Source organism: Ambystoma mexicanum, chromosome 9 (assembly GCF_040938575.1).
Source record: "Ambystoma mexicanum isolate Mex_15411 chromosome 9, UKY_AmexF1_1, whole genome shotgun sequence".
Classification (NCBI taxonomy): Eukaryota; Metazoa; Chordata; class Amphibia; order Caudata; family Ambystomatidae; genus Ambystoma; species Ambystoma mexicanum.
The window spans coordinates 277,469,330-277,493,563 of NC_090931.1; the positions used below are offsets into that span (position 1 = coordinate 277,469,330).

Consider the following 24,234-nt stretch of genomic DNA (forward strand, 5'->3'; position numbering starts at 1 on the left):
ACCTTCGTAGCAGGTCTGCGTCCAAGACTGATTGGGCGGTATTTCGCCTTCAGCTGCTTGAGCAATTGGCAGAAGCCAGACGTTACACGAGCAGTGAACCAGGATCGGCCAAGAAAAAGCTGGCCTTCAGCTATAGACCTGAAGTATCTCTCAAAGTACCCTATTCCGGAAAGTCTAGTTGTGCAAGAGTCTACGTCTACTGCAAAGGCGGCTGCCTACCAGAAGGGCCCTCCAGACAGGAACGACAAGCTTGATGCCCTGGGAACAAGTGTTTATATTTTTTCTGCAGGGATTATGGCTCTGAAGGCCATTAATGCTACTTATTCTCTGTCAAAGTACTCCTATACCCTGTGGGATGTTGCTGTTCAGGCCACAGAACATATTCCTTAAGGGTAAATGAGGGTAGGATTCCTTAATATTGTCTAGGAGGGTAAGAATGTAATCTGCCAATCATTATCGTCGGGGTTAGACACTTTTGGTTGTTAGTCTTTCTGTGGTGGTGAGCGTGGTTGCTAGGAGACTTGACGTGCGTGGCTGCGCATTTCGGGGTTTGCCCCAGATTTTCAGGCTAGGCTCTTGGATATGCCGTTTGATGGTTCCCATCCATTTGGCTCCAAGGCTGATGAGTTTGGAGAAACTGCAGGCATTAAAGGCAGCTGTTAAGCCATTGGGCGCAGCAAATCGCCAACCGCAAAAGAGCCACTCAGCCTCTCAAAGTTGGAGGGGTTGTTCCTTTCAGTTCGTCAGTTGGTAGAACAAAGGGACAGATGGCTCAGAGAAGTCTTCCTCGTGGTGCACTAGGATACAGAGGTGTAACTACCCACACAACCTTTGCCTCTTTACTTTGCGCTGCAGCCACAGCAACAAAACCGCTATAAGTCCTTGCTCCAAAAGATGGTTGTGGGAGGCGGACTGACCCAGCATCTCGAAGAATGGCGAAGCATTACTTCAGATGCTTCGGCACTGCAAACCGTAGCCAATGGGTACTGCCTCCCAATCTTAAAAAGGCCCCTGGATTGTACCCCAAGCAGTCAATTTTTTCAGGAAATATATCCGCTCCATCTGCAGGAGATCCTCCCCCTGCTGGAGAAGGGTGCGATTGAAAGGGTACCTATATCAGAGAGGAACCTGGGATGGTACTCTTATTTTCTGATTCCCAAGAAAGACTGAGGGCTGCGACCCATCTTGGACATGAGCTGCTTGAACAAGTTGCTCAGGAAGGACCAATTCAAAAAGGTCACTCTTTTGCAAATCCTCCAGGCCCTTCAGATCCAGGATTGGTTGATGTCACTCGATCTTTAGGATGCTTATTTCCATGTGCTTATACATTCCAACCACATGAAATACCTGAGATTCACCATTGGCAGTTCTCAGTTTCAGGTACTGCCTTTAGGGCTGACCTCCGCCTGTCTGTCTTCACCAAGTTAATGGCAGTGGCGGCTGCGACTCGAGGGAAGGGATTCACATCTTTGCCTACCTAGATGACTGGCTGATCTGAGCTCATTCTCCCGAACAGGCCCATGACCAGCTCTTCAGCATCTGCCACACTCTGTGAACTGGGCTTCTTGAAATTGGGGAGGAGTCCCACATGACACCTACCCAAGAGCTTCCTTCCGCCTTCGATTTTGAGCTTGCTTGGCCTCATGGCATCCTGCATTTTCCTGATGCCAGAAGCCCACCTTAGGATGAGGTCCCTCCAGTGGGCCCTCGGATCCCAATGGTCGCAGTACTTTGGCAGGATGACTCGCCTTCAGGTCCCGAGCAAGGTCAAAAGGATCTCCTGTGGTGGGCTTGCAAGGAGAATGTGATGGAAGGGGAGCCTTTTTGGCAACTATGGCCTGAGGTGAGCCTAGTTGGACTCCTCCCTCACGAGGGTGGGGGCTCCTGTGAAAAATCCAATCTGTCAATCAGCGGTTGTTGGTCTCTTATCGGAGTACAAACTACACATACCTCTTGGAGTTGAGGGCAATCAGACTTGTGCTGATGGCTTTTCTGACCTCTGTGCGAGGGAAGAAGGTCCTAATAAGGACGGACAACAGTGGCTATGCATTACCTTAACAGGCGTAGGTGTAGGGTCACTGCTACTGTGCAGAGGCAATGCAACTCTGGTTTTGGGCACTAGAATCTGTCAGCTGTTCACCTTGCTGGAGAAGGGAACACGACGGACGCTCTGAGCAGGCAGGGCAGTCTCCCACTAGTGGGAGTGAGCTCAGGAAGTCCTTTTAGAGATCTTCACCATAAAGTGGATCTGTTTGCATCCAGTATCAACAGGAAATGGGTCCCGTTTTGCTCCAGGAAATTTCCTCAGAGGAACTCTAGGGACGTTTTTGTGGTGGATTCAGATTTTTCTACTTCTGTACACATTCCCGCCAGCCCCCCATCATTCCTCATGTCATCGGGTTGAGGCATTTTGGGAAATCCATGATTGCTCCTGATTGGGCAGAAGGATGTACACAGACCTTCTAGACCTGTCCATCTGCCCTCCAATCTGTCTTCCCCAGAGAGCGGACATGCTCTTGCAAGAGAGGGGCCACCTTCTTCACTCTGAAATCGAACCTTTCAGAAGATGTGATGGTGTTGCTTTTGGCTTGAAGACCAGCAACAAAAACACTATACCACTGCCGTTGGAGTACATTTTGCAGCTGGTGTAGAGCTAAGAATAATGACCCTTTCTCTTTTGACACTTCTGTTTTATCTTTTTTTTAAATTACATCCTGCCCATCAGGGGCTGAAGGGGTCTACTGCAAAATGTTATCTGGCAGCGCTGTCTATTTTCAAGCGTTCGCTGGAGCCAAGGCTCTTATTTTAAGGTTCCTATTCAATTCCTCTATGGTCTGACGAACATTTTCCCACACTCCCAAACTGGAACAATGAAGGGATCTTAATTTAGTTCTACATTTCTTAATGAGAACCCCATTTGAGCCTCTTCATTCCCAACCTCTTCGATTGTTGACCCTAAAGGCTGTTTTTCTTGTGGCCTTTACTTCTGCTCGTAGAGTGAGTGAGCTTCAGGCGTTAGCATGCCAACCTCTTGTAACCATCTTTTCTAAGGAAAAGGTTGTTTTGAGTTTGCCCTTCATTTCTTCCTAAGGTGTTAGTTTCATTTGGCACAAATTTGACACAAGTTCTGCCAGCTTTTTATCCACCTCATCCTTCCAAGGAGGGAGAGACTGATTTGGTCATATCCGAAGAGCTTTAATTTTGGCAGACTTACTAATGTCACAGGACAACCAACTTTTTGTTGGCTATACAGGTCACCATGTTGGGACGAGCTGTTATCAAACGAACATTATCCTGATGGATCATATTGTGTATTTCTGAATGTTACACTTTTAATGTCCCTGATTAAATTAAGGGTGTATTGAACAGGAGTGTGTGGCTACCACTTCAGCCTTTCGGAGAGGTGCTGGTGCAGGATATATTCAATGCTGTAACCTGGCCTGTGCTGCACACCACCTCTAAGCATTATTACATAGGTAGCCTGTCGGGAAGCTACATTTGGCAAAGCTGTTTAGTGTAAATCAATAGCAAATAATTCTTTCGTCCCACCGCCATCTACGAAATGCCATGGGAGTCTATCAAAGATGAGGAACCTGTGGGAGGACACGATCCATTGGAACAAATTACTTACCCCTGGGAATGTTCTTTCTGATGGATGTTTTTCCCACAGATTCCTCATTGCCCCTGTAGCCTGCCCCTCTAACTTTGGGTGAATTTTCATTTTAGTCCTTCCTCTTACGTCTGGGTGCTTATTTGACCATTGAAGCAGCTCTGCAAGAAGAGGGGATATACTTGAGCTGAGGCAATGGGCGCAGTGCATGCTGTTTATACCAACATAAACATCACTGCCGAGGCTGGGATTGAAGCCGCTGAAGGACTTCAATTTGACAACGCACAGTGCCCTCAGCTGTCAATGTTTCTGAAACTGCAAGCAGGAGATCGGATATATCAAATCTATCTGTGGTGTAATTGCATTTAGAATGTGTACAGAATAGCATATCTGTGGTCTAGTTACATTTAGAAAGTCTGCTAATGGCATAGCTGTGGTTTAATTGCACTCAGAAAATCTGTCTAAATACCATATCCGTGGTTTAGTGCATTTAGAAAGTCTGCCTAATATCATATCTGTGGTGTAATTGCATTTAGAAATATGTGCTGAATAGCAGATCTGTGGTCTAGTTGAATTTAGAATGTCTGCCTAATAGCCTATCAGTGGCTTAGTTGCATTTAGAAAGTCTAATGGCATATCTGTGGTTTAGTTGCACTCTGAAAATCTGCCTAATATCATATCCGTGGTTTAGTACATTTAGAAAGTCTGCCTAATAGCATATCCGTTGTCTAGTTGCACTCAGTCTAAATAGAAACTGTGATATAGCCGAATTTAGAAACTGAATAATCTAACCCTGTGATATAGTTGAACTTTGAGTGTGAATAGTCTCAACCGGTGGTGAAGTTGAACTTAAACTGTGAGTAATCTCATCCGGTGCTATAGTTCAACTTAGAAAAACTTAGTTCAACTTAGAAACTGTGAATAATCGCACCCGGTGGTATAGTTGAATTTAGAAAGTGCAATTATCGCTGTGCCACAGCGGTAGAATAGTTAACATCCGGTGGTAAGTTGAAGTGGGAAGGTACGAACAAAATCATCCAACGCCAACTATAACGCAGATCAAACTAATCCAGACCATGAGTCCACCCAACTCACCAAGATCTGCTGAAAATGACCCCCTCGGGCCTGCCTCCCTTCCCGCCCTCCCTACTTCCCATTCCCCCTTTCCCCTACCCATCCCCCTATCCAAACACAAAGCCAGAGGGGCACGATGGCGAACCAACCATCCTAAGACCACCACCGCTCCTCCCACCCGCCTACTATAGTCATACCCGCTGCCCCCGACTAACAGCCCGCCTTGCTTCCCAAGCACACCAGGCCTGCTACATCCACCCCCCACTCCCCTCATCCACTCCCACAATCATCCCCCTCCGACCCCACTCCTTCCCCTCCCTAAAAATTGCACACCTCCCCCTGGCAAGAATAGTACTGCTTCCATCTACCCCTCCGATCTCCCCGCCGCCCGCCCTCACACACCAACCACAACAAAAACACTGAAGAGAAAACATACTTCATCTCCCTCAATCTGTCAGTACTCATTGCCACTCCTGTCTTGACCTTCCTCCTCATCCTACTAATCTCCATCACCCCCTGCCCCTTGCCTCACCCTACCTGAAACCCCTCTTGCTCAAATTCTCACCGATCACAAATCCTAACCCCCCGCCTTCAAGTCCTCCAACCCAAATCCAATCAACCCGTCACACCAGTCAAACCCCTCCCCAAACCCTCCAACTCAACTGCCCGCCTACTCTTTCCATCGACCACCAACCACCCCACCTCTCGCTCCCCATTTTCCACCCTCTCCCTTCCCACCTCTGCAACTCCATCATCCTCCTGTACCGAAGTAAATTGCATCCTTTTTAGTGCCCGATCTGTAGCAAAAAACAGACGCAGCATCTTTACCTCCTCGCCTCTGACAAACCGGACCTGGTCTTTATCACAGAAACATGGTTCTCTGACTACTTCGTCCCTATCGCCAATGAAACCCCCCCCCTCCTACTACTCCCTCATCCCACTGAACCGTCCCTCTAGAGGAGGAGGAATAGCAATTGCCTTAGTCTCATTTCTACGCCTCCATCAACAACCAGCCATCTATTCCTTCCTGCGAATCACTCCTCGTAAAACTATCCCTCACCCCTTTGTTCTCCCACAGCTTCCTAATCATCTACATACCCCCTGGCTATGATGGACCATTCTCAAACAACCTCTGCGACTCTATTGTCACCCTCCAACTAAGCATCCCACTCTCACCCTTCTAGGAGACTTCAACATATGGCTTGACATCCCCAACAACCCTATGACCCACTCTCTGGTTGACTGCCTAGACGTGATTAACCCCCATACCCATATAAACGTGCCGGCTCACTATAAAGGACACACTTGATGCCATCTTCAGCTCCCACAACCTGATACATCTAACCCCCCCCACCCACTCCTATCATCTGGTCTGATCACTTCATTGTTTCTTTCGCCATTTGCTCACCAAACCCGCTCCCCTAACCAGAACCTCTGAATTTCCACAAATGCTGGAAGAAACTAAAAATCCTTCCGGACCTAGCCGATGCACTCCTTCAGTCTCCTCCCCCTACCCGCTCAGCCAATGAACACCTAACCTCCGACGCCTTTGGCTCATGGCTCAACACCTCACTAATCCCGCTCACCCCCTCTTGCAAACCATCGGCTCGCCATGGCCCTTTTCCTAGATGGTTCACACCAGAACTGAAGACCACTAAACTATATAAATCCCTAGAACACAAATGGCTGAAAGACAAAACAGCCCTGGGCAGATCCACCTTGGCCTGACACCATCGCCAGTACAAGGCAGAAATCCGTAAAGCTAAAAAAGCCCATTACAACTCCCGAATCCTAAACTGTAAAAACCCCAGAAAAGAACTTCACAATCATCACCGAATTCACCAAATCATGTACCACCACCCTTCCCACCCCCTCACAATCACTGTGCGACTCGCTCCACTTTTACACCACAGCTCTCGCAAGAACAAACTCTCTAACCAACAAACTAGCTCTTACACCCCCTCCACGCAATCCACCCACCCTACCCGCCAGCCCACCGCCTGTGACCGCTACTCAACCGACCTTCGACTCTTTCAATCAAATATCAACTGACCAATTTCTCAAACTTCTCTCTGCCCGCACACCTTCCAGCTTCCCCCGCAAGAACCATCATAAACAAGTCCCTCGCCTCAGGAATATTTCCCGACTCAGTCAAAACTGTTCATGTCACGCCTCTTCTAAAAAACAAAAAAACCTTCCCTCGACCCTCTTGAGCCCAAAAACTACCGCCGCATCTCAAACACCAGGTTCCTTGCCAGACTCATTGACCGAACCGCCTACTCACAACTAAACGCCTTTGTTGAAGCCAACAATCCCCTAGACCCCGCTCAGTCGGGTTTCAGAGCCCAACATGGAAGTGAAACCACCCCAACGTCAATCTGGGGTGACCTTAAAAACACTGCAGATTCTGCCGGATGCGCCGCACTAATCCTTCTTGACCTATCCGCGCCTTTGACACAATCAACCACTCAATCCTCCTTGACAGTCTCGACTCCCAGGGAATCTGTGGAAATGCTCTGAAATGGATAGCATCCTTACCCAAGAATAGGAACCAAATAACCCTACTCTCTGCCTATGCTTCCTACGCCCGACCAGTCAACACTGGAGTTCCACAAGGAGCATGCCCATCAGCCCTCCTGTTTAACCTCTATATGGCCACCCTCCCACGAATAATCCGCTCGCACAATAGCCTGTGTTACAACTATGCCGATGACACACAACTAATCCTAAAACTCCTGAATTCAAAACCCAACTGCCAACCCGACCTTGCTTCCTGCCTCCTCGAAATAGATCAGTGGATGACCACAAACCACCTCTGGCTAAACCCCTCCAAAACTGAAATCATAGTATGAGGCAACACCGAACTTCTTTCGCACCTGCTACCCTGGCCATCTGCCATGGGCAATTCGCTGACACCCTCTAATTCAGTAAAAACCTTGGATGCACCCTAGACTCAGACCTAACCCTCTCGCTCCAAGTCAACAACGTCTCTAAGTCCTGCCACTACCACCTCAAAACTCTTAAGGCACATTTTTCCATACCTCTCCTCCTTTCCCAACAGAGACTCCGCGGTCCAATCAATTATGTCAAGACTGGACTATGCAAACCCCCTCTACCTTGGAGTCCACGCGTACCAACTGACTAAACTACAAAGAGCACACAACGCCGCAGCCAAACTGCTACTATCACTTGGCCCAAGAGCTCACATCTCCCCAGCCCTCAAATCTGCACTGGCTCCCGGTTGCCCGAAGGGTGACCTTCAAAACCTTATGCATCTCCCAACAAGCAATGCATAAAACCGGACCTCAATATCTTCAAGACAAACTAAAACCCGATCATCCTCCATGTACTCTAAGATCAAGCTCTGCCGGCCTCCTAGTCATACCAAAAACCAACTCGGTCAGATTAGGTGGATCATTCTCAGCCATGGCCCCACTCTGTGGAACACACTTCCACCTACATCCGACTCACTGAAGACCTCATGTCTTTCCGCAAATTACTGAAAACCTGGCTCTTCCCCCTAAAATCGACTCTTAACTCAAACTGGATAACAGCAATTCAATGACCTTAGCCCAAAGCTGCTATATCAGAAATAACAATCCAGCTTCCTGATCCGACCGAGAAATCGAACTAATATCCGCTAATGTAAATTAAAATGGATAAACTGAATAGAACGAGTGAAGTGGATGAAAGTAGTGAAATGGATGAAAGGAAAAAATTGTATGAAAGCAGTGAAGTGGTTGAAATTGAAATGGATGACTTAAATGAAATGGACGTGAGGAATAAAGTGGACGACGAGAGGATGGAAAAGATGAGTGCATGGAACGGAATAGAGTGCATGGAACGAACGGAACAAATGGAATAGATGAATCAAGTGCTTGAGATGGATGTAGCGCGTGAACGGATGGAGTGCGTGGCGCGGATGGAACGGAGTACATGCAACGGATGGCGCTGACTCAACGGATGGAGTAGATGCAAAGGTTCGAGTGGTGAAATGGATCGAACAATGGAAAGAATTGAGGAATCGTACGGACAGAATAGTCTTAACAAATGGCACTAACGGAACGGTTTCAAAGGATGGAACGGATGGCGTGTGTGGAAATGACGATTACATAGAACCTATGGGAGTGCATGTGACGGATGAAATGCATTGGATGGAATGCATGCGACCGTGGATGGAACTAATGGAGTCTATGGAACGGATGGAGAGGATTAAACGGATGGAGTGTGGACAGTATGAACAGACGAAACCGATTGAACAGAATGAGTGACTAAAACAGATTGAATAAATGGTTCATGTGTGCGCTCGATCTCAAGCACCTACTGAAAACCACCATATCACAACACCATGCATACTCTCGTCTATACAACACCACTCAACTAGAACGCAGCGATACTATGACACATTCGGTATAGCTTTTCTCATACCAATACCTGCCACATACTCCCCATCAGCCTAACTAAACACAGCACAACCGCCAGCCTAGGCGTTCTCCTCAGGCCTAACACAGCCAGAATCGGTCTGGGAAACACCCTGCCAGAACAAACACATACTACTGACCTCCCAACCACCACATCTACCGCTATGAAGCAGCGATTATACGAGTGCCACACCTGCTGCACACATCCGGTGCTCACATGCGCCTTATGACTCTTGAACTACGGTTCCCGAGGGCGTTCAACCTACCAGCGCCTTAAGATCATACCAATGGTACATAAGGCGCTATATAAATGCAAAGTAACATAATATAACATGAAGAGTCCATGGGAGGAACATCCATCAGAAAGGACATTACCAGGGGTAAATAATTTTGTTTTTTGGGGTGGAAGGGTGTAGTGAACCTTTAACAGGATCATGTCAGGCAGAGCACATGAAAGATGGTCAGGGGGCAATAGGATTTAGGGAGTGGAAGTACAGTAAGGAAGGCTGTTGTCAGATATTGTAGGCATTCAAAAGATTTTTTCAAGTTTTTTGAAGGACATTGGGAGAATGGGAAGGAGAGGTGTGGTGTAGGAAACGTTGGGGGATTTAAATTGTTTACACTAGTCCTATTTTCATAACTTTCCCAAAAGATTGACATTTTTCTATTCGTGCCAAGTGCTTTGGCAAAAATGTGATTGCTATTTATAGACCAATATTGATTACATGCCAGATCTGTAGAACACAACTTGCATTTGTTAATTTTGTTAAACTATTCCTCTTAACCTTTGCAGCATTTAGTTGGACGATTGATTGGCAAACAGGGACGCTATGTGAGCTTCCTTAAGCAAACATCTGGTGCCAAAATATACATTTCAACACTACCTTATACTCAGGAATTCCAAATCTGCCACGTAGAGGGTGAGTTGTTTTGATGTTTTTTGGTGTAGCCCATTGGGGATTTAGTTTGTTTGGCAGGGTTTTCGAATTGATTTGTGCATTTATAATTGCAAACTATTGGCTTTCATAGTTCAGGCATTATGTATATGAATTTGTATGTACAATCTGAAGCACAACTGTGTGGCAATGCCACTTGTAGATCTCTCCACTAGTCTCCAATCCGTCTCCCAGATTGACTGAAGAATGTGAAGAACCTGCAACAAACTAGTTGCATTTGGGAGGTAGACTAGTGAACATATTTAAAATCTGCTTATTATATTTGTATTGTTTTAAGTAGCCATTGAGCTGAGAATTCTATAATTGGTTTTTGAATGCACTCTACATTCTTAACACATCCTAGATGGAGGACTTTCCACGTATATAGTCCATCTCTCATGGAACCTTCCTATGATGTGCAGAGATTTTCAATAGTTTGTGCTAGTACTTTTAATGATGGTAAATCAGCACATTGTTAGTCTATTCAATTGGTCTTAAATAGGCGCTTTAGAGAATGATTCCTAACAGTACTCTTTCAACGATCGATCTCCTATTATGGCAGTTGACGCTGCAAATTTAAAGGTTTTCTGTGATCAAAACGAGACCAGTTTATTTCTGTTTGTTATGCACACTGCTTAATTACTACTTTTGTAGGCTCCCAGCTGCAGGTTGACAAAGCGTTGAATCAGATTGGAAAGAAGTTTAAAGAACTGAACTTAACCAACATTTATGCTCCTCCTCCAATGACGTTACCATCGCTTCCTATGACGTCTTGGGTAATTATGAGTTTCTTCTGTACTCGCTATATCTTGCACATAACTAAAATATGAACATTTATTGTGAAAAGATGAGGCTGCAACAATTTATTTGGGAAATTGGTTTCAAAGGTCAACAGTAGAGATTGTTTTACTCTTTGGATTTGGTAGTATTCTGTCAATCCAGAGAGACTTTAGGTAGAGGGCACCATAATCAATGACATAAAGGGTTTTGTGGGTGTTTAGGGAGGGGTATGCGTGGAAGAGGAGTAGGTGTTCGGATGTAACCTAAGGTGGACCAGGGTTTGGGGTAGTTTTGGTTGTAAAAAGTGCATTTTAGACTTAGTTTTCAGTCTACTTTTTAAGTTTCTTTAACTGCCTAACCCATTTGGCTTTAAACCTCTGCTTCCTCACCAAGACTCGATGATCGAATCACGCTGCCTTGGGTGGCGGGTGTATAATTTTGTTAATGGCTTATTTATTTGAACTAAATATTGCTAAGATATCACAGAACTAGTCAGCTAATTTTATGTCGGATTCATTTGACTGATGGGATTAATGTAAAATTATATTTGCCTTTTTTTTTTTTTTGTTTCGTTGAAATGAATTGGGTTGCTGCAGTTGTGGCCCATCATACAGCCGATCCAGTAGCAAGCTCTGCTATGCTTCTTCCAACCTTCAAGGAACTCTGCCTTTATCTGCACACCCAAAAACTCCAGGATGCCGTTCAATTGGCAAAATGTGCACAATGAATAATCTAGGAGAATTAGTGTACACTTTCAGCCGCAAGTGTCAAACGTTTACATTTTCATATAAGGACAAGAAAGGCTATTTCAATTCTCGCAGCAGCAATCTTTCAATATGTTTGCTACCGTTTTAGGTTTACTTCTATATAGCAAGATGGGATTTTTGTACTAGAAGAATTAATCCAAATAAGCTACGTGTAAATAAAGATCTCTCAAACATTTTGGGGTGGCACAAACCACTCATAGGGATCTCGTGCAATGAGTTAAGTGTGAACACATTCATTATAAAAATAATGTTCCATTACATGCAACCTAGTTCACTTTTCTTCCATGAGAGACACATTAATCATGGGTGACATTGCCATGAGGCAATTAAAATTCAGCTTGCAGTGTGCTCACTTTTTTAATAAGTGGACAACAAAATGTGTATGGTCTTTATGATTAAATGGTAAAGTGCAGCATGCTTCACGTGTCATGTCCCTGTGCTAGCACATTCCAAATAAGAGGTGATCCACTTTATAGAAAATATAACAACGTTTTCAATCGAAGCAGTCAACCACAAACTCGATACATTCTCAAGTGGATGCGGGACTGTAACTTGATTAGGTTTTCGGTGGATTAACAAATCTGTGCTTCTCCATAGTGCAACTTCGAATGCATTGAAAGGAAAGTGCTGTTTGATAGTCAGCCCCACTGATGTACTTAGAAAAGCTGAAGTTGACAATCAAATGCACAGCACCCTTGTATATAAATAGAGGTGATGAACTCGTAAGTTAGACAAACAGCATTACCTGATCTGCAAAGTCTGCTTACTGGTTACAGGGTCAAGAACTCTGAAATACAGCTCGGTCGTACCACTGATGCGGTTATTTTTATATAATGTCATAATTTGACATTGGAACCTGTATGCAGATAAAGCAATCCCAGGGGACCAGCCGCTACTACTCAACATAAGGCCCAGTCATTTTATTTTTATTTTAGGCTTCATCTCTCCTCAAGTCTGCCCCTAGGTCAACCATGTCACTCCCAACATATGCATAATCCTTCTCTTTGGTAACCATGTAGATTTTGAAGAACTTATATTTTTGGGTACTGTTGCAAAGGGTAGAAATTGAAGCTTCAGATAAAATAGGCGAATACTCCCAGATAAGGCAATGGAATTTGGACATCAGTACCGCACAGATTCTGAAGACTGCGATTACAAGCGGAGCGTGGGTAAAGCAATCTGCAATTGCCACTATACCTAATGTTTGAGAAAGGGGACTTGCAAACTTCAAAACAAATGCTTCAGTGCTCCCCGCCCCTCCAGACACTGGGGAAGAAATACAAAGTGAAGGAGGGTGTCACACATGATTGAGTCATCACCGGACTCTGCAATGGTGTTGGAAGCCTGGGTGAGCTAATGGAATCCGTTGCCTGTAATATTGCTACTGCCTGATGGACTCAAGGAAGATGCAGAGAATGGGCTTGATCTATACCCAACCTCTTCCTTAAACTTGGGTTCTCTAATGCAGTGATGCCCACCAGATACTATGGGGATCAATGGGAGAATATATTGAAATTGATTCCCTAGCTTGCAGAGGACAAACTGAATACAGAAGACCTCTTGAGGAGGCCGGATTTGGCAAATGCTAGGTTCCATAACATGACTAACTGCACGTTTTCTGGAGACAAATGTGACTGACATGCATGGCTTTAGATCGAGCATGGAACCTAAAGTACTCTACCATTTAGCAATTAACTGCTGTTTGTAAATGTATAATTATGACCTTAGTGAGGAAGGCATTCCACCAGTTAAAGTACAGGAACATCCTTTTTATAACAAAGAGGAAGATTAGCCCATTGACGATTAGCCCATTGAAGGCTGGGGGAGGACCCAGATATGGGTGACCCTCAACCAAGGCAATTCCCAGAGCCACAAGACCCAGATATTCTGGCCTTGGACTCTGCTCAGAACACCCCTACAAGGAATCTCTCTCCTATTGATCAACTAACATTTCATGTAATGTTACGTAAAGCAGCTGATCACTTTAAAATTGCCATGGAAGAGAGAGCACCTGAAGCAGACTTCGTTGAGGATATGCTCAGAAGCCGCCAACCAGCCAAGCCATCCCTCTATTCGATTAAGAGACGCATTGCTCCATCTTTGTCTACACCTGCCCTCACAAGAGGTGTAAACCCATGAATTGAGAAACTCTTCCACCCTTCTCCATCAGACCCTCTGTACATTAGAGGTAATTCTACCCCAGATTCTTTGGTAGTCACTACTACAAGAAAAAGAGCAGGGGTTCCTTTATCAACAAGCGAGGCTCCCCCTGACAAGGAAGGGGAAAAAGCTTTATGCCCTGGGTAAGAGGGTTACCGCAGCGGCAGCGTTCTCCACACGTATCGCCAATAACACGACTATTGGCCAGTTACACAGATGCGCAGTGGGCTCTAATACAAGAAGCCTACAAGAAGCACTAGAACCTCTATGGACCTGCCTACTTGCCGCAGTCTTTGAAGGTAGGCAAGTTAACCAAAGTATTTTAAAAAACACTTTGGATTCTGCCGAGACAGCCAGCCGAGCCCTCGCTCAAGGCATTCTCCTCAAAAGACATGCGTGGCTCCGAAACTCGGGGTTTAAACCTTAGACACAAGCATTTCTTATAAACGAACCCGTGGAGGAATCCAACTTGTTTGGAAAGGAGGTCGATGAAGCCTTAGACTGCGAAAATGAAACCCTAAAAAGTTTGGACCAAATCAGAGACCTTCAACAAGGCGAGGATTTGGAAACAGGTTTTTTCATGGCCAACGCTCTACTAATCACCAGTACCCTTCAGGAAACAACTGGAACTCTCCATGGAACCAATACTTGCAATACCCCGTACCCCCAAAGGGGACAGCGGCGTGGTAAGGGAAGAGGCAGGAACCCGACCCCCAGAGGTTCTGCCCCAGGCCCCAAATGACTCGAAGATTCGGTTCCCTTCCCATGCATCTCCGGTCGGGGGCCGGTTGACATTCTTGAAAGCATGGGAGAGAATAACCACGGACAAGTGGGTGCTAAAAACCATAGCCCACGGGTACTTGGTAGAGCTCAACCAATCCCCAAAATACAGACCTCCACCTCAACTAAGACTAACAGGACATCTTCGCATACTTCAGGAAGTCGAGATACTGGAACAAAAAGGAGCAATAGAGATCGCACCTCTATCACAGGTAAATGAGGGTATTTATTCAGTGTGCTTCCTTGTACCCAAAGAGGATCTAACCATGCGCCCTATTCTAGATCTGCGCACACATTTCTAAGACCACAAAAATTTTGCATGGTCACCCTGCAGGAAGTAATTCCTCTGTTCACACAGGGATTACATGACAACTCTAGATATTAAAGATGCATACTTTCATATTTTGATGCCAGTGCACAGAAAGTACCTGAGGATCATGATAGGAAACAAACATTATCAGTTCAAGGTACTACCCTTCGGCATAGCATCTGCACCAAGGGTATTTACAAAGGTACTAGCAGTAGCGGCAGCGCACCTGCACAGGCAATCCATCCTGGTCTATCCTTTCCTCGACGACTGGCTCATAACAGGGGACTCTTACGTAATGTTTGTCAAATACCCAAAAGACCATAGATCTTTTATTCAGTCTGGGATTCTCTATCAACGAGATGAAATCCAGCTTAGACCCCAGTCAAGTCAAACAATTCCTGGGGCTCTAATTCGAACAAAGGACGGCCTAGTCTTCCCCCTCCAACGAGAGGGTTCAAAACATGTTTCAAATCCCTCACTATGTAGCCAGTCGAGAGGTGACAGTACGCAAGGCTATGCGTCTGCTAGGAATGATGGCGTCATGTATCTACTTAGTTTCTCACACGCGCCTGCGCCCTATACAAGAGTGGATAAACAACCAGTGGTGTCAGGCCAACGGACAGTGGGACGATTTAGTAGTGGTCTCACCGGCCCTAGTTCTCTCGCTGCGGTGGTGGTCGAGGGAAACCCTTTTGAAAGGCAAATCCTTCACCACCCCCGCAGTGGAAGCCACTCTAACTACAGATGCCTCCCTTACAGTGTGGGAGAGCTCACCTGCTCCAGCAGACAGCAAACTTTTGGTCGCCAGACCTAGCATCCAACCACATAAACCTGCTGAAAGCGTTCGAAAAACACAACTACATGGAAAGACTATCCTAATCCTCAGACAGCACCACAGCCATGTACTATCTGAACACAGGGAGGCACTCATTCTCCAGGTCTGTCCAAACTGAGAACATTTGGAAGTGGGCTCTCAAACACATGTTCCAGGGGAACTCAATCTTCTGGCAGACTTACTCAGCAGAGACTTTCTGTTGCCCAGGGAGTACGAATGGCGGCTACACTGAGACATCGTCGCCAGCGTTTTCGCACAATGGGGTTTCCCAGAGATGGATCTGTTCACAACCCTGGAAAAGCCCAATGCCAAGATTACGCTTCCAGGTACCCCATAACCCATCTATGGGGAACGGACTCTGGATAACATAGTCAGGGAAATTTGTATACGCTTAGTACACCCGACTCCCCTTCTCAACAAGATCATGCACAAGATGCACCAGGAACCAGTCACAATATTGGTCGTCCCCATGTGCGCCCGCCAACCATGGTTCGCTCATCTGATGGACATGGCTCTATCTCCTCCAGTCAAACTGCCTTGCCCGTACAATATGCTGTCGCAAGACAGGGGAGACACTTCACCCATGCCCGCAGACACTGAACTTAGCGGCATGGCTCCTGAGGTCATAGAATTCGGACACATACAGCTCCCTCAAAGATGTATGGACATCGTCTGGGAGGCAAGGAAACCTAACACTAGATATTGCTATTCTAGTAAATGGAAACAGTTTGTCATCTAATGTAACTCAAAGAGCATCAGCCCAATCGACTGCTCTCCCACTCATTGTCCTATACCCAACTCGCTTGATTCAGGCCTAGTCTTCAACTCAATAAAGGTGCACCTAGCAGCACTTTCAGCATATACAACATCACAACTAAAGGTGTCTTGGTGGAAGATGCCAGTGATTAAGGCCTTCATGGAAGGGGTAAAAATATTTCACCTTCCCATTTCTAACTGGGCTCCCGGATGGGACCTAAATGTGGTGTTAACGAGGCTTATGGGAGCTCCTTTCGAGCCCATGCAAAAAGCAAGACTTAAGAACCTCACCCTCGATTGCTTTTTTTAATAGCGATCACCTCCATTAGAAGGGTAAGTGAACTGCAGGCACTCTCTTCTAGATCCCTTCATAACAGTTCACAAAGACAAGACGGTTTTGCGCACTCGCCCTAGATTTGCACCTTAATTCATTTGCAAGTTCCATGTGAACTGGATGTATGCAGAGCTGTCATGTTCTAAATGGAAAGAACTCGTCCACTAAGGAAAGCTGATCAGTTTTTTGTATCTGTGATGACAGGAAAAGGAGACAGTCTCCAAATCCACTATTTGTAGATGGATTGTCAATTGCATTACACTGTTACTATCTTGCGAAGAGAGAACTGCCCTTCAAGCCTAGAGAACATTCCACTCGAGGCACTGGGGCGTCCATAGCATTCATTGCAAATGTTCCCCTTGAGTCCATTTACAAAGCGGCAGCCTGGAGTTCTGTACACACCTTTACAAAACACTATTGCCTTAGACACTCATTCTAGGTATGATTCTCAGGTGTGACAGGCAGTACTAAGACATCTTTTCACTACTGTTCCTTTTCACAACCCACCTCCGGGTACTGCTTGCTAGTCTATGCACATCATGTGATTCTAAGCAGATTGACAAACATCAGAAAACATGCGTTACGTAACATAAAAGCATTTCTGATGGTTGTATCTGCTTAGAATCACATGCGCCCACCCTTCCTCCCCGCTCGGACGGAAGGAACATAGATGTCTTACTAATTTCTCTCTTTACTGTACTCCAGTTAGTCATAAGGCTCCCTCTTGGCAGAGAAAATACAATCGGAGGGACCTCGATGCGTGAGGGATCTTGGGTACACTACACGTCATGTAGGGATAGTGTTACAGGCCCGCCCATGTCGACATCCCCATTCGATTCTCGAAAGACAAGATGCAATACTCCGCAGTGACCATTGGATGTCGGACTACGCACAGCATGTGAATTTAAGCAGATGCAATAATCTGAAATGCTTTTATGGTAAGTAATGCATGTCTTCAAATTCACCACAGGCATTAGCTTTTCCTCAGATGCTTAATCACAGAGGCGTGTTGGTATTTAAAGTTCCTTCAACTTAGATTGCACTCCGTGCCTCAGTATTCACTAAAGTTCTGGAGCAATTGGTAGGGCATTTAAACGGGGGAAGGGTTAAAGGTCTACCTTAGCCAAAAGCTTCATGGATCATAGTGAACACTTTGCCTATGGCCATCATGGGGTGCTTGCACCTTGACTGCGACAACAGTGCGTTTTAGACTTAAATCTTTGTCTAATTTTTAAGTAATTTTTTTTAATTACCTGACCGTTTGTCCTCAAAGCTGCCTCTTCACCAAGACGTGCTGATAGAATCATGCTTCCCTTTGGGGGAGGGGTATTTAAAAGTTCATGGCTCATTTATTTTAACAAAATATTGCTAATCTATCACAACTATTAAACAAATTAATTGTATATGGCATAGATTCTTTTGACTGAGTTAGTAATGTAAAATGACATTTATCATTTTTCTTTAATCCTCTGAAGTTATATTGTTGCAGGGCAAACTGTTACAAGGCCTAATGGGAACCTCAAAATAGCATTCAATTTCGAATGGATTGTGTCCTCCCACGTATTCCTCATCTTGTGATAAATCGTTATCTCCAGCTTCGCTGCTTCGGAAAAAACAATTCTCGGCAGAGGGCGCTGTGCTAGAGGTCGTGGCGTCGATTGTCCCTCGACGTACTCCGTACTCTGTCGACGTCACCAATGGTATAAGTAGCTCGAGCCGCGCCCGTTGCTTCAGTTCTGTTTTTCCGATCGCTTCGCGATCGAACGGCACGCTTCTATTTTCTGTGAAGAAAATGCCATCATCTTCGACACCTTCGACATCCAGAACTGGGTTTAAAAAGTGTGCAGATTGTGGGTCTAAGAAGTCGATTACCGATCCCCACTGGATTTGTCTCTGGTGTCTCGGTTCCAGTCACCGAACCGACAACTGCGGCTCCTGCCAATCAATGACCGAAAAAGCTCTTCGTGAGAGGAGGTAAACTGTCGGTGGGGAGGGAGGCCTCAAAAAAGGTTTCGTCAAAAAAACATAAAGCAACCGATTCTAAGGGATCGGATCGCCATAGGCACTCGAAGAGATCTCGATCTAGAAGTGGATCGAGACATTCTTCGTCGTCATCGAAAAAAATGAAGAGGAGACATATATCTCCCTCATCTTCCTCTTCAGAGTCGACCGAAGAAATTCGTTGTCCGACTAAATCGGATTCTCCCAGTAAGTGGGAAGAATTCCGCAAAAAGATGGAGGTTTTCGAGAATGCGGCCTCGACCCCCTCGAAAGAACCTCGAAAAAGCCATACCCCTAAGGTCGCTCCATTGGACGACAAAGGGAAGTCCAAGGCTACAATGGCTAAGACCAGTAGCGTCGAGGAATACAAAAAACCTTGAGTCGACGTAAAACCGGCGAAGAAACTTCTAGTCGAGCACCTCTCCAGTGCTGGCCAAGAAACACATCGTCGAAGACTTCGACGTTTTCGTCAACGCCCTCGACGTCGATAATTTCGACACCAAAACCACATGCGTCATCGACGCTATTATCAAAGTCATCTTCGAAAACTTCGAAGACACCCTCAAACTTCGAGGGATTTGCCATTTCCTTCGAAGCAGATGGAAGAGGAAGAAAGGAGATTCACTCCTTTGCCCAGATCAGACTTTTTCAAATCTATATCTGCAATTTATGAAGTCTGCTTCAGAAGAAGACGAAGTTACTACTTTGGGAGTTACTTATGGTACAAGACAAGTTCCTGAAGAACTTATTGACCAGGAATCCAGAATGAGAGACCTGAGTGATACTCTACATCTGCCAGTGGAGTTGACACATCTCCAGAATTAGAGTTCGCCAAACCTGATCCTGCAGAGCATGCAGATGCTGGGTACAGGGGTCTTATGACCAGGGTAGTTGAATACATGGGTTGGGGTAATACTTCACCCATTTTTGAACAAGATGACATGACTATTATCGTCAAGGGACCTCAGAAGGATCCTGTTCTCCCTTTTCACAGGGCCCTTCAAAGGACCGTGGAGAAAAACTGGGAGAAACCAGAAACCATTGCTGCTGCAGACAGCACTTTTCCAAGAAAATACAGACCAGCTGGATCGGAGTCCTGAATATTTGAATAAACATCCGACTCCAGAGAGTTTAGTCATTCAAGCAGCATCCACTTCAAAACAAACTGCTTATCCAACTATCCCTCCAGATAGAGAGGATAAAAAAATTGACGCCTGGGCACGTAAAGTTTTCACGTCAGGCAGTATGGCACTTAAGTCGGCAAATGTCACCTGTACCCTAGCCAGGTTTACCCATACCCTGTGGGACTGTATTTCGGCGGCGGCTGATCATATTCCGGAAGGCAAGGAAAGGGAAGGCTTCCTGAATATAGTCAAAGACGGGAAGGAGGCAATGGGGGAATTCCTCCAGTCTGGACTGGATACTGCTGATAGTATCAGCAGATCCATGGCTGCAAGCGTTGTGCTACGCAGATTTGCGTGGTTGAGGAAGTCGGGATTTGCACCGGATGTGCAAGCTAGACTCCAACATGCCCTTTGATGGCTCGAGGCTCTTTGGCAGAAAGGCTGATGAAAACCTTGAAAAACTTCAGACCTCGCAAGCGGCAGCTAAATCACTTGGCGCCTCTTTGCGCCAGCCTCTAAAACCCTATTCCGGCTCATCTTCCTGGAGGGGTCGTTCTTTTCGATACTACTCCTCTTTTGGTAGAGGAAGAGGACAGGCCTCTCAAAGGGGTAAAAGGAACTTCCCTCGTGGAACACGGGGAAGAGGTGCAAAATCAGCCTCAGGAGCGGCATCTGTACCCTCAGCCACTCCTGCAGCCGCCTTCAAATCCCTCTGAGACCTTGTTACACAAAACACCAGTGGGAGGCAGGATCTCAACATCTGAAGGAATGGCGGGGTATTACCTCAGATGCTTGGGCACTGGAAACAGTAGCCCAAGGTTACTGTCTCCCCTTTATAAAAAGGCCTCAATCGTCCACCGGGAGCCAATTCCGTCAAAATTCCGGATCCGCTACTGTTGCAGGAAATTTTAACCCTACTAGAGAAAGGTGCCATAGAACTGGTACCTGTAGCGGAGAGGAACAGGGGTTGGTACTCCCGATATTTTCTCATCCCAAAAAAGGACAGAGGACTGAGACCCATCTTGGACTTGAGAAACTTGAACAAGTTCCTCAGGAAGGACAAGTTCAAGATGGTGACTCTTTCTCAGATCCTTCAGGCTCTCCAACTCCAAGATTGGTTGGTATCATTGGACCTTCAGGATGCTTACTTTCATGTGCCAATCCATCCAAAGCACAGAAAGTACCTGAGGTTCGCGATTGGCAATTCTCATTATCAGTTTCGAGTTCTGCCATTCGGGTTGACCTCCGCCCCGAGGGTTTTCACCAAACTGTTGGCGGTTGTGGCAGCAAGTCTCAGGAAAGGAGGTATTCACATATATCCCTACCTGGACGACTTGTTGATCAGAGCAGGTTCTCCAGAACAAGCTCAGGAACATCTTTCGATCACCTGCCACTTCCTCCACAAACTGGGCTTCTCCCTCAATTTCAAGAAGTCCCACATGATACCATCCCAGAAACTCCAGTTTATCGGAGCAGTCTTGGACACTTCATCGGGAAAAGCCTCGCCTCCCGAAGTGAGAGCTCTCCACATCCAGCAGATGGTAACAAAATTCCAGAATGCCCAATGTCTACCGGCCTTCGATTTTCTCAGGTTGCTCGGCCTCATGGCAGCCTGCATTTTTCTAGTACGAGAGGCCAGGTTGAGAATGAGATCCCTTCAATGGGCACTCAGAACTCAGTGGTCCCAGTTCTCAGTGAATGTAGGATCTTCTGCAAGTCCCGAGCGCAGTTGCTCAGGATCTTCTATGGTGGGCTTGCAACAACAACATTCTCAAAGGAGTCTTTTTGGCAACCATGGCCGGAGATAACGGTAGTGACGGACGCCTGACTCACAGGGTGGGGAGCACACACCAACGATCTGACAATCAGCGGTCGTTAGTCTCCATCGGAGTCCAAACTACACATCAACCTATTGGAGCTGAGGGCAATCAGACTAGCTCTGAAGGCCTTTCTGCCCTCTGTACAGGGAAAGAATGTTCTGATAATGACGGACAACACAGTGGCCATGTACTATCTCAACAAGAGAGTAGGTGTAGGGTCACTGCCATTGTGCAGAGAGGCAATGCAGCTCTGGTTCTGGGCAATACGAGAAGGAATCTCTGTCGGAAATTCACCTAGCCGGAGAGAAGAACACGGTGGCAGACGCTCTGAGCAGGCAGAGCATGGTCTCTCACGAGTGGGAGCTGGCTCAGGAAGTCCTTCTGGAGATCTTCGCCCTTTGGGGAACCCCTCAAGTGGATCTGTTCGCCACCGCGATCAACCGGAAGTGCGATCAGTCCTGCTCATGGGAATTTCCTCAAAGAGGAGCTCTGAGAGACGCATTCGTAGTGGAGTGGAAGTTTCCACTGCTGTACACGTTTCCCCCAGTCCCCGAGATTCCTCGAGTAATCAGGAGGTTGAGAAAGTTCAGGAAAACCATGATCCTAATTGCCCCGGATTGGGCCAGGAGGACGTGGTACCCGGACCTTCTAGACATGTCCATCTGCCCTCCAATACGTCTTCCGCAAAGAGAGGATCTTCTCTCGCAAGAGGAAGGTCGGGTTCTCCATCCAGAGGTCAAGACACTCAACCTTCACGCATGGTTTCTGAGAGGTTGAGATACAAGGATTGGGATCTTCCAGATGACGTAATGGAAATCTTGCTTTCGGCCAGAAGACCAGCAACAAAGTTTTTGTACCGATGTCACTGGAATAGGTTTAGTAACTGGTGCAAAGACAAGGATGTGGACCCTTTTCAGTTTGGCACCCCAATGGTGCTTTCCTTTCTGCTACATCTAGCTAATCTGGGGCTCCAGATAGGAACAATAAAAGGATACCTTGCTGCGCTGTCCATTTTCAAGCGCTCCTCGGAAGAGGTTTCATATTTCAAAATACCGTTAATAATTCAATTCTTAAAGGGGCTCACTAATGTATACCCTCCAGTACCTTTTCATGTACCAGCCTGGGACTTAAATTTAGTATCAAAATTCTTACATATACCACTAGCTACCCACCTCTAACACACCGAAAGGTGGCTACTTGTCAGAAATTTGTAAGTAAGTAGCCACCTTTCGGTGTGTTAGAGGTGGGTAGCTAGTGGTATATGTACGTTTTTTCTGCTGTATCTCTCCTCACATACCACAGCCCCCTTAAAAAATTGAGGAAACCCTTGTGCTCACAACGCTTGCTTATCCCCCCTATTAAAATTCTTGACTTGCATACCTTTTGAGCCTTTGCACTCATGTCCATTGAGGCTTTTAACTCTAAAAACTGTCCTCCTTGTGGCCCTATGATCAGCCCGCAAGGTTGGCGAACTTCAGGCTCTCTCATGCAAACCACCATATACTATTTTTTATAAAGATAAGGTAGTCCTTAAAGTTAAACCTTCATTTTTGTCAAAAGTAGTCTCGGACTTCCATTTGTCACAAAAAATAGTACTTCCTACGTTTTAACCTCCTCATCACCTGGGCAAAGAGGAGAGATTACATAGATTAGATCCCAAGAGGGCTCTTAGTTTTTACATCTCTAGGATGGCTAAATTGAGACAAGATGACCAACTGTTTGTGGGTTACACTGGTCAAAAATTAGGCTGATCTGTAACAAAACAGACCATTTCCCGCTGGATCATATTAGCCATAGTTGAATGCTACAGATTAGCGGGAACAGAACCACCAGATGGGCTTCGTGCCCATTCTACAAGGGGAATGGCTACTTCTGCGGCTCTAAAGAGGGGAGTCCCGGCAGCAGACATTTGTACAGCTGCAACCTGGAAAACAATACATACCTTTGTTAAACATTATTGTTTGGACACTGCCTCCTTGAACGAGGGTTTATTTGCAAAGGCAGTTCTGCATTCGGTCCACGAAAACTGAAATGGTACTCCCACCTCCAAAAATTGATACTGCTATGGGAGCCTATCACAAGATGAGGAATACGTGGGAGGACACAATCCATTCGAAGAACAAGTTACTTACCCTCCCATCCAACCCCACAGTACAATTTACGTGTTCTTACTTTCCTCTCATGAAGAATGTATCGGTCATGGGACACGCCTGGGTGTTCCTCCTATATATATTTAATCGAAAAAACAGAACTGAAGCAACTGGCGCGGCTCGAGCTACTTTTACCATCGGTGACGTCGACAGAGTACGGAGTACGTCGAGGGACAATCGACGCCACGACCTCGAGCACAGCGCACTCTGTCGAGAATTTTTTTTTCTGAAGCAGCGAAGCTGGAGATAACGATTTATCACAAGATGAGGAATACGTGGGAGGAACATCCAGTCGAAAGAACGTTACAGTTGGTAAGTAACTTGTTCTTCTGTGAGTGGTACTGACTTTGATAGGGTGCCCTTCCAAGCCAGTGTAT

At 46.0% G+C, this 24,234-nt stretch overlaps 1 protein-coding gene across 3 annotated transcripts in view; it reads left to right on the plus strand.

Annotated features, from left to right (window-relative positions):
• Positions 1 to 24,234, plus strand: part of AKAP1 (A-kinase anchoring protein 1) — a 970,220-nt gene that overhangs the window by 580,222 nt on the left and 365,764 nt on the right. For all 3 annotated transcript variants that reach the window (XM_069614626.1, XM_069614627.1, XM_069614628.1), the window contains 2 exons: positions 9,899 to 10,025; positions 10,695 to 10,816. In XM_069614626.1, coding sequence (XP_069470727.1) covers positions 9,899 to 10,025; positions 10,695 to 10,816 — 249 coding nt within the window. The remainder of the gene's footprint in view (positions 1 to 9,898; positions 10,026 to 10,694; positions 10,817 to 24,234) is intronic.